At 53.2% G+C, this 11,055-nt stretch overlaps 1 protein-coding gene across 4 annotated transcripts; it reads left to right on the forward strand.

Annotated features, from left to right (window-relative positions):
- Positions 1-463: 463 nt before the first annotated feature.
- arhgdia (Rho GDP dissociation inhibitor (GDI) alpha) lies at positions 464-10,957 on the forward strand. 4 transcript variants are annotated; one of them, XM_030338300.1, is made up of 7 exons: positions 470-567; positions 1,751-1,892; positions 7,063-7,299; positions 8,351-8,434; positions 8,872-8,948; positions 9,044-9,107; positions 9,786-10,957. In XM_030338300.1, the coding sequence occupies exons 2-7, from the start codon at positions 1,826-1,828 to the stop codon at positions 9,986-9,988; spliced, it is 732 nt and encodes a 243-aa protein (XP_030194160.1). In that variant the 5' UTR covers positions 470-567; positions 1,751-1,825; the 3' UTR covers positions 9,989-10,957. The 4 variants fall into 4 exon arrangements, with proteins under 4 accessions (XP_030194162.1, XP_030194160.1, XP_030194163.1 ...); XM_030338302.1 differs by lacking the exon at positions 1,751-1,892 and having other exon boundaries at positions 464-567; XM_030338303.1 differs by lacking the exons at positions 470-567; positions 1,751-1,892 and adding an exon at positions 643-805.
- Positions 10,958-11,055: the final 98 nt, after the last annotated feature.

An 11,055-nucleotide genomic window follows, 5' to 3' on the forward strand; every position in this document is an offset into this window, starting at 1 on the left:
CCCTGGTTCTCACGAGCGAACTAATTTCGTATTTTTCCATAGAACTATGACGTATCTGTTCATAGTTCTTTTTATTGTCATATGCACAACAAATACAGAGCAGTCGCTGGCAATGAAATTCTTTAGTCTTTGCCTCCAGTGTAATATAAGAAACAAGGAAAGCTGAGACTTGAATAATAAATGTATAATCATGATTGCCTTTAACGCCAGCAGTATGAGGACATGACCGTTTCTAACAAGTTCAAAATATACCAAAATAATCACAAGTCTCCAATGTTAAACATCAAACTCGGGATCACGTGTCCGGTTTATTTACACTTTAATTGTTTAATTGACAAACTATTGCTTTCTGACCACATGTAGTCATTAACTTATCGTTTATGCGATATTGAGAAGGCCTACATGTCTACGCATGGCGTGTGCCCGAGGCGCGTACCACGAAGCGGTGACCTGGAGGCGCGTCTCCAGCTGACAGACGGCGGTGGTGATGCTCTCTGAACTCGTTGATTCTCACTCCCTGCCATTCGGAGGCGCGTCTTCCAGCGTATTGGTCGTCCTACTACTACGGTAAGTGCTGTCAAAGTGGATATCAAACGTTTGATCGATCACTTGGGTACATATTATGTTGTTTGTGTATGGATAAAATTAACATTTAGGAGTATTTGTTGTAGTATGGAGTACTGCCACTGCAGCTTTTCAGAGTGAGCCTCAGAGAAGCTTTAAGTTGTTTGTTACAGTCGTTCTAAACGCGTCTCTCGGAGTTACATCGGGTAAAGAAAGTCACTCACCGTATTAACAGCTACAGGTATGATGATTTCCTTATCTTGAAAAATTGTGCCTCCTGCCAACCGTCGTCTATGAGGTCCAGAGTGCGCTTCTTTTGCTTTTTAATGTAAAGATTAAAAAAACGTAGAGATAACCGAAATGGGACGGACAGAGATTCGACTGGATGTAGGAATTACATAAAGACCCGTCGTTAATCAACAGTATTCCGTTTTATTTTTTAAACTGCGCTTTTCTTGACCACTACTAAAGTTAGCTGGCTTTTGTTTTATGGTAAGAATTCACGTGTGTGTGTGTGTGTGTGTGTGTGTGTGTGTGTGTGTGTGTGTGTGTGTGTGTGTGGCACACGATATGTCCATATGAACAAAAAATAATTACTGTGACTGATTGAGTCTTGGAATTATAACAGAATAGCAGGACTTTCAAGCCACAACCAAAGGATTTGTAGAATTCAGTGGCAGGATAAACGTCAACATGTATAGGAACAGCAGTGATTGAGACAAACACTATCTGGGAAGCCTGGGGGGCTCGGCCCCTCTCCTTTGTTTTGGTCCTTCTGGGCCGGACCTCCAGCCAACGTTCGCCGACGCAGCCTTTACCTGGGGGGGCGCCACGGCGTGGCGGGCGACCACGACAGGCACACAGTCCAGCTTCACGCTTCTTGTCCTGTCAGCTTGTAGTTCAGGTCAAACTCTTTACAATTTGGGGCATTTAGCAGACGCTTTTCTCCATACCATTTACAATGAAGTAAGTAAGAGCGGAGGTAGCACATGATGGGACACACTGGCCCGGAGGAACGCAAGAAGCTTAAGAGGTCCGAAAGGGGAACCTCTAGTTCCTAGGTTCTACCTCTCTAGGTAGGTACTACCTCTAGGTACTAGGTTCTACCTCTAGGTTCTAGATACTAACTCTAGGTTCTACCTCTAGATCCTAGGTTCTACCTCTAGGTTCTTTGTTATACTTCTAGGTTCTACCACCGTCTGGCTGAGGTTCCGCCTTCCTGTCCTTATCTTTTGAAGTGTCTTCTGGCTGCAGTAAAGGAATGCTGCCTGCGGGCGACATCACAGGAGCGCTTGAAAGCAGGGAGCAGAAAAGGGCAGAACTCAAAGGTTGGTGGGTCGGCCGGTGGCCCAGTATGAGTGGGACCACAAAGCGTAGGAGATCAAATGGCCGTGGATATGTGAGGGAGATCTCCAGCAGACGGATGGGTCACAAGCGTCAGGGCTGCCTGGTGTGGGTGGAGGCTGCGTAACACCTTATACCATACGGTCTTCTGGCCGGTCGGTTGGGGTGTTGTTTAAGGATGGATTTGACTTCTGGGTGGGGGACACTTGAGGCTCTCCAGCCACAGCCCTGCGGTTGTACCGTAGCGGCCACTTGGTACAGGAGTATAAATGAAGCTTCACAGTGGTAGGGCAGCAGGATCTGTGAATGATTTGTTCATCACAATATACAGATGTCTCGTCTTATAAAATGACATCCCAATCATGACGGACGTTTCTAGTCCTTTTGGATTCTCGAGGCCCCGGAACGGAAAGTGTTCAGTCCCAGGTCCCCCTTTGGTTCTAATCCCTTCCAGAGATTAGGATCTGTCCGCACCTCTGATTGGCCACCCTCCACACCGTGGCGCTCCCAATGGCCTCATTAGGTCTAATCCCACCCTCCGTCACCTCACCAGCTCCAAACGACTTCCTAACCTCGTCCCCTGGCGGCCTAGAACCCGACTCCTGATCCCCGTCCAGTCAGCAGATTATCCTCCCTGGACAGGTGTGGGAGGGAGAGGGAGGAGCCTGGAGAGGGATGAGCCTGGAGCCAGGAGAGGGAGGAGCCAGGAGAGGGAGGAGTCTGTAGAGGGAGGAGCCAGGAGAGGGAGGAGTCAGGACGTGAGAGGACCGCAGCGGGAGAGGGTCAGCAGAAGGCTCCAGGCTGATCTTCCGACCTGGGGCATGCAGACAGCGGTCTTGACAATGGGGAGGCCTGTCTGAGGAAAGTGAGACTCAGACTCGAGCTGTTGTTTACCACGATGACCGTAGCAGTGTTGAGGTTGTTAGAGTTAATGTCGTTTTGATAGTTGTCCGTTTCCTGCCGGCTGTAAATCGTCCGGTCGTAACGGTTTACATCCTTGTTCATTCATTCAGTTGGCTTCCCCTCAGACAGCGGTTTTGAAGGTGTTGGTAAATGTTATCATCAGGATAATCCTCTGTGATTCTTCCCTTGCATTATATAGCAAATAAATGTATCACAACATCCACTTCAGACACCATACTTACCCCACCAATCTTTGACAATATTAGTACAAGGAGATGTGAAGTCTGACGGAGAGTCCTAACACTCCTATGTAAGTGTTGATCTTCAGTGTGATGTATCAAAATAGAGATGATGTCCGGTGTCGCTCACACTCTACGCCCCAGTGCTGGCGGCTGAGCTGGAGCTCTGTCACACGGACCCGTCCAGCCTGTACAGCCCTTGTGGCGCAGCACAGTCATGCTGCTTGAGACTCTCATTAAGATCATGTTCTCCCCTCTGCGGAGCTCCACAGGCTCCATTGTTGGGTCGCCCATCGTTCGTTCAGTCGGCAGCAGAACCTGGTTTCTCTCCCTCCCGTTGCTGCAGCAGAGTCCATCTTGTGAATGTGAGCTGTGTTGCCACGGACGTCTTTTGTTCAGGTGCTGCTTCTCAGGTCATGGAGTGAATTCTCCCGCTGCCCGGGGTCGCTCCACGCCGCGACCAGAGAGGAGCCGCCCTCAGTCACCACAGTGTCCACTCTCCTCTTTGGTTCCTTTAGTAGAAGAACAGTGTGTTCTGCACAGGGGTCCAGACACCACCCTCCCGCCTGTGTGTTCTTTGTGTTTGTGTGCATACGTCTGTGTGTGTCATGTATCAGAAGGCCCCTCCGGCCCCTCAAACAGACCCTCATGTCCCGATATGTTGCCACAACCAGTTCAGCCGTGGCCCTGGGGTGGTGGGGGGCCGGGTGAGCTGAAGGAGGTGGAGGAGGTGGAGGAGGAGGAGGAGGAGATGAGGTGGAGGAGGTGGAGGAGCCCCCCATTAGAAGAGGATCATCCGGGATGATCCTCTTGATGGTCGGGGTAGCACACGGCTGCATTCCTCCACCAGCTGAACCAGATCTTTACGTGTCTCAGGGAGAATGGAACATTCCGTACTAACAGAGGAGAGGAGCTTCAGCAGGCAGGAGAGACCAGAGACCTCAGGGAGGGGAGACCAGAGACCTCAGGGAGGGGAGACCAGAGACCTCAGGGAGGGGAGACCAGAGACCTCAGGGAGGGGAGACCAGAGACCTCAGGGAGGGGAGACCAGAGACCTCAGGGGGGCAGCAGACACCAGAGACCTCAGGGAGGGGAGACCAGAGACCTCAGGGAGGGGAGACCAGAGACCTCAGGGAGGGGAGACCAGAGACCTCAGGGAGGGGAGACCAGAGACCTCAGGGGGGCAGCAGATACCAGAGACCTCAGGGAGGGGAGACCAGAGACCTCAGGGAGGGGAGACCAGAGACCTCAGGGAGGGGAGACCAGAGACCTCAGGGGGGCAGCAGACACCAGAGACCTCAGGGAGGGGAGACCAGAGACCTCAGGGAGGGGAGACCAGAGACCTCAGGGAGGGGAGACCAGAGACCTCAGGGAGGGGAGACCAGAGACCTCAGGGAGGGGAGACCAGAGACCTCAGGGAGGGGAGACCAGAGACCTCAGGGGGGCAGCAGACACCAGAGACCTCAGGGAGGGGAGACCAGAGACCTCAGGGAGGGGAGACCAGAGACCTCAGGTAGGAGACACCAGAGACCTCAGGGAGGGGAGACCAGAGACCTCGTGGGTCAGTAAGCTCAGGGCTGGGGGGTAGAGTCGGCTGTAGTTCCGGTCCCTGTGCCTGCAGGAAGGCCTGATCCGGTGTTTTGGGGAAGGGAACATGAGACTGGTGTGAATCGTTTGCTCCTCGCTTCATCTGTGATTGTCCAAAATGTAAACTCTAATGTACGTGTGGAAGAGTGCCAGTGGGTGTTGAACGCTATAACAAAATAATCAACCTCTCATTATATTAAGGCGGGCATTTGTAACATGATCAATGTGTTCATTGAACCATCGCCATCAACTGAAACAGCTCAACGTAAAAACACTTGGTGTTGTATATATTGACAACATTTGTTTAATTCCCACACTTTATTTTCCATTCATTATCCGACCTGAACTCCAAATCCAATAACTTCTTTACAGCTGAGGCGATCAGTTGGCCTCGTTGGCCTGCCTCTCATTAATCACCTCGTGTTTCCACACCTCATTAAAGCCCTTCAGCGGTCCAACACCAGCAGGGAGGGGCCACTCAGCTCAGCCCGGCCCCCCCCCAGGGCCACTCAGCTCAGCCCGGCCCCCCCGGGGTCCACGGCAGTGACCTGTCCTATTAGGGGAGGAATGACCTTCAAACCCCAGACCTGACCTTCAGGTGTCTAGGTAGTGGTTTTTATTCATGACTATAGAAGCCATCGTTCAGTATTATTATATAATCGACCCTGATGTAATCCACTCCCTCTCGGTGTGTGTGTGTGTGTGTGTGTGTGTGTGTGTGTGTGTGTGTGTGTGTGTGTGTGTGTGTGTGTGTGTGTGTGTGTGTGTGTGTGTGTGTGTGTGTGTGTGTGTGTGTGTGTGTGTGGCCTCTGTAGAGATGGATCATGTCTGCTCCACTATCTACTCCCTGTCTCATTGTTGTGTCAGACCGTTTCCTGCCCACACGTCCAATCCCCTGGACTTATCGTTCCAGAGTGTTGGCTCCTTTGATCTTGGTTTCATAAAGTCCCGTCTGCGTCCCTCAGCTGACCCGGCCCACCGGGCATGCTGTGTCCATCCAGCTTCTACTTATTAATAATAATAACGTGTGTTTATTGACTGACACACAACCCTCCTCATGTCATCACACGACCAACGTTTGAACTGGAGAACTCTGCTCCGCGCTCCCCGGAGGGCGGAAGGACCCCCAGGACCCGCTCCCTTAGAGAGGGCCGGAGCCGGGGCACACCAGTGCTCTGTGTTCTGAACTGATCTGGGTTCAGTCTGTGTTCTGAACTGATCTGGGTTCAGTCTGTGTTCTGAACTGATCTGGGTTCAGTGGCTCTGCGGAGTGAAGCAGATGTGTTGGTTCTGAACTGATCTGGGTTCAGTGGCTCTGCGGAGTGAAGCAGATGTGTTGGTTCTGAACTGATCTGGGTTCAGTGGCTCTGCGGAGTGAAGCAGATGTGTTGGTTCTGAACTGATCTGGGTTCAGTGGCTCTGCGGAGTGAAGCAGATGTGTGTGTTCTGAACTGATCTGGGTTCAGTGGCTCTGCGGAGTGAAGCAGATGTGTTGGTTCTGAACTGATCTGGGTTCAGTGGCTCTGCGGAGTGAAGCAGATGTGTGTGTTCTGAACTGATCTGGGTTCAGTGGCTCTGCGGAGTGAAGCAGATGTGTTGGTTCTGAACTGATCTGGGTTCAGTGGCTCTGCGGAGTGAAGCAGATGTGTGTGTTCTGCAGTGACCTGCTCACCTCTGAGAGCGATGGAGCCCTGAGTCCCCCAACATTAAAACCAGAGAACCCAGGGTTCAGTCGCTCTCTGAAGTGAGCAGATCAGAGCAGAACTCACGAATCTGCCTCACGACTGACCCCAGACCAGTTCAGAACACACGGAGCGGGCCCCAGCGCTGATGAGCAGCCTGTTGGCCCCCCCCGGGCCGGGCCCCTCTCGTCCCCGCTGAAGGAGCTCTCCTCACACATGTGTGGACCACATGTGTCTCTCTCGTTAAACGCCTGCGTCTGCTTTATTGATGTCCCCCCTCTCCCCCCTCCCTCCCTCCCCCCCCCACTCCCCCCTCCCTCCCCCTCCCTCCCTCCCCCCCTCCCTCCCCCCTCCCTCCCCCCTCCCTCCCGGTTTCCATAGCAGTAAAGATGATCACATGGCGGTGCCATCCAGCACCATCCTGAAGCCCTGCCCCGACACGGCTCACCTTAACCAGCGCTGGGTGCTGGTTCTGCTGGTTCTGCTGGTTCTGCTGGTGGGACCACTATGGGGCTGTTAAGCTAGCTCTCCCCCCCCCCCCATGTTTAACGTGTTGTCTGAGTTCGGCCCCGGCCCCTGGGTCTTGCTGCGGAGGGGCCCCTGAAGTAAAGCCGGGTGATTAAGGGGCCCTGGGGGGTCCAGGACCAGGCCGGACCCCCACTGTGTGGAGCGGACCCCCTGTGAGGGTCACACACTCTCCATAGCGTCTCATGTTGTGACCGGGGGTCTCCTCTCTCCCGCAGGAAGAAACATGGCGGAGCCGAGACCACTGCGTACCCCGGACCAGACCCCGGACCGGACCCCGGAGGGGTCACCAGAGGGGACCCCAGACCCGCTGGGGGCGGACCTCCCAGAGGCCACGCCCGGGTACAAGCCCCCGGTGCCGAAGACCCTCCAGGAGCTCCATGAGCTGGACCAGGACGACGAGAGCCTCACCAAGTACAAGAAGAGCCTGCTGGGCGATGCCCGCGGCACCCACGGTGGGCCTGGGGGGCTTTGGGTCTGGGGGTACGAAGGTCTGGGGTCTGTGGGGTCCTGGAGGGTCTGTGTGTGTGTCGGTCTCTGGGTCTGTGGACATCGTGTTCTATGGAGAACGTCAGGGACCGTGTGCTGTGCGGGTGTTACGTGCGTTGTGCGTGTGCGTTGTGTGCGGGGCGGGTGTTACGTGCGTTGTGCGTGTGCGTTGTGTGCGTGGTGCGGGTGTTACGTGCGTTGTGCGTGTGCGTTGTGTGTGCGGTGCGGGTGTTACGTGCGTTGTGCGTGTGCGTTGTGCGCGTGGTGCGGGTGTTAGGTGCGCGGCCGCTCAGTTGTGGTGTTTTTATTGGATTATAAATAGTTTAGCAGAGATGTTGGATGCTGGGCGCTTTACAAGCAGATGTTCACGTGGAGTGGCCCGGGAACACATCTGGACGAGCCGCCTAATGCGGGGAATGCTCGTATCTCGGAGGGTTTCCGTGGAAGTCTAGATTCATATTTGATTTTCTATTATATATATAATACGCCTATATATTTTTTTTGTGAATGATCCGTAGTTGTGAACCGGCTCCTCTGAATGGAGCGGAGGCGTGTCCATGGGTTCGTAGCGTGTCTAGAGTCACCTGCTGGCCTGGGTGATTATTATAACATGTGTTTATTATTGTCCTCCACGACCATGAAGAGAAATCAATCTTCTCCTTGGAATGTCAGAAACACTCCGGGAATGTGTGAAGATCTGCTGGCAATCCGCTCAGTATCGGGAATAACACTCGGTCTCTCAGTCTCCCTCTATCTCCCAGGAAAATATTACTAAAGTTAGTTCCTTCACCTGCACCGTATTAGAAGGTCCGGTGAACTCCTGGCTGGGTTATTTCAGCTTCTGTACCAATTATTCAAAGAAAAAACGAATCACTGTTGTTTATAATAAAACCATGAACACATCCACCGATGGATTAATGCAATACCAGTACCACTGATGTGATCAGGATGACATCCCGTCTTGTTTGTGTACTGTGTTTATTTTCTCTCTTCTTCTGCTCTGGGGGGCGTTGACAGACGAGGGCGGTTTAAACGTGGTGGTGACCCGGCTGACGCTGCTGTGTGACACGGCGCCGAAGCCCATGACTCTGGACCTGCAGGGTGAGTGCTGCCACCTTGTGGCATACGGGGGAAACACAGGCACACAGCGCCATGCCCCGTGATGCCAGAATCCAACGTTATGGGATTAACCCTAACCCTTAAGCAACGGGGAACTATTGAACACAGTATTTGACTTTTAACAGTGTGGGCCTTTTTGTTTGTTCAACATTTTTCGATTTTAATTTCGGTTTATTTGCTTCTGAAATGGATATGATTGAACATCCTTAGTGTAATTTGTAGTTCCTGCTATTGTGTCGTGACATCGTATTGTGTGTTAAGAGAGGTGCTGAGATGCTTTAGCTCCATCTGGGCCAGTTACACTTTTATTTTTATTTAAACTCGAGAGGTGTCCGGTGATCTACTCAATGCCGTACATTTGAGCAGATTTAAGACAGGCGTTAAATGAGGAGGTGAACCGGTGAGGTGCTGTTCTCCAGGTGACCTGCAGGCCGTCAAGAAGCAGGTCTTCGAGCTGAAGGAGGGCGTCGACTACAAGATCAAGATCAGCTTCAAGGTCAGCCCGGGGACAATGGCTGCCGTCGGTGGGACCTTCTGAACAGGAAGTGACACGTTGTTGAGTCTCATGTTTCTCCCGGTCTGTCTCTGAAGGTCCAACGGGAGATCGTGTCGGGCCTAAAGTACCACCAGGTGATGACCAGGAAGGGAATCACAGGTAAGACCTCGCTGCTCTCTCCCGTCCCTCGCTTTAGACTGAACTCCATATTCAGGTTTTCTCTTTAATCTGGATTAATAATCTACCACACAGATGAATGTTGTACCAGAACGGATGTTTGATGACATCTTGTATCTGTATCTGTATTAGCGAGGGGAATCCAGAACAGGAGCGGTCTGGACAGTATGGGAATGTTTGAAGCTGGATCTAGGGGATTCCATGTTTGGGGAGTGTTATCAGGCTGTCGATGAATAAACGTCTGCAGTCTGAGAGCAGCGAGCTCCTCTCTGGGTGACCTTCTCCTTCTGACAAACGTTCTTACGTGAGTCGCTGTGGATACAGCGCCTGCTGAGCGGGTTGCTCTCCGCTCTGTGCTCCGTCAGAACAGTAAGATTACAAACCGAAGCTCGCGCTCCGTGCGCCTCGGTCTTCCCTTCTGGAGAAGTGTCTACTGGGGGGCGTGGGGCTCAGAGGTAGAGCGGGTTGGTAACCGGGAGGTCGCTGGTTCGATCCTGGCCAGCTGGCTGTCGCCCTGAGGGGGCGACTCCGCCGTCGGTGGGTGATGTGTGCATGAACGGGTGAATGTGAGGCGACAGTACAGCGCTGGGGGGGCCACTGGTTAGAACAGCGCTGTGTGACTGCAGTCCATTAACTGGAGCCTCCCCCCCCCCGGGCCAGTGGACCGGGCCTCCTTCATGGTGGGGAGCTACGGACCGCGGCCCGGCCAGGAGCAGGAGTACGTGACGGCGCTGGACGAGGCTCCGCGCGGCCTGATGGCCCGCGGGACCTACAGCATCAAGTCCTCCTTCGTGGACGACGACCAGAACGTGTATCTGTCCTGGGACTGGAGCCTCACCATCAAGAAGGACTGGAGCGGCTGAACGCCCTCCTCCTCCTCCTCCTCCTCCTCCTCCTCCTCCTCCTCCTCCTCCTCCTCCTCCTCCTCCTCTCCCCTTCCTCCCTCTCCCTCTCCTCCTCCCTCTCCTCCTCCTCCCCCTCCTCTCCTCTCCTCCCCCACTCTGTCTTCTCATTGGATGAGGGTTAGGTCACTTGTTTTAGATTTTGTATTTTATTTTTATTTAGTTAATGCTGCGATGCCATGCAGAAGGTCATACCAAAGATGCCCCCCCCCCCTCCTGACCCCACCTGTTGTTGTGAGGCTATGGGGGTCAAGGGTCACACTGACCAAACGCGCACCATCATGGTATCCTGGTGATGTTGTGTATCTCTTTTTTGGTATTGTGTAATTGGACAGATGCTTCACCGGTTAACTCTTGGTGTGTCTGATGACCGGTCCACCTTGTTGCTGACCTGTTGATCTAAGACCCAAAACCGTTGATTCCTCGCTTAATGACCTTCAACCACAATGTGAGCTGGTTCCTCGTCATCACACGCAGCGTGAGAGGAGGAACCAGCTGGTCCGACTCCCTCCTCTACTGGTCCGACTCCCTCCTCTACTGGTCTGACTAGGAGGGAGTCGGACCAGTAGAGGAGGGAGTCGGACCAGTAGAGGAGGGAGTCGGACCAGTAGAGGAGGGAGTCGGACCAGTAGAGTCAGACCAGTAGAGTCGGACCAGTAGAGGAGGGAGTCGGACCAGTAGAGTCGGACCAGTAGAGGAGGGAGTCGGACCAGTATAGTCAGACCTGCGCTGCCTTACAGGTAATGGAGATCCCTTGCAGAAGGATGACCCAATATATATTAAGCCGTTTGCCTTCAGGAAATATCATTTGGTATGTCCCTATACTGTGTGTTCCCCAAGATGAATTCTATGCCTGCAGAACCCTGGAGAACCTGATCACCGCTCGGTGTTCAGGGCTGACCTGTGTCTATAATAAAGGGTTTGAATGTGCCGGCATAGTGCAAGTGTTTATTCACACCACCATTCATGTGCTCGTCATAATGGATTCATCAGTGGGTTGACCCCCCCCCCCCTCTGATTGGACGACC

This window comes from Gadus morhua, chromosome 2 (assembly GCF_902167405.1).
Source record: "Gadus morhua chromosome 2, gadMor3.0, whole genome shotgun sequence".
NCBI classification, from domain to species: Eukaryota; Metazoa; Chordata; class Actinopteri; order Gadiformes; family Gadidae; genus Gadus; species Gadus morhua.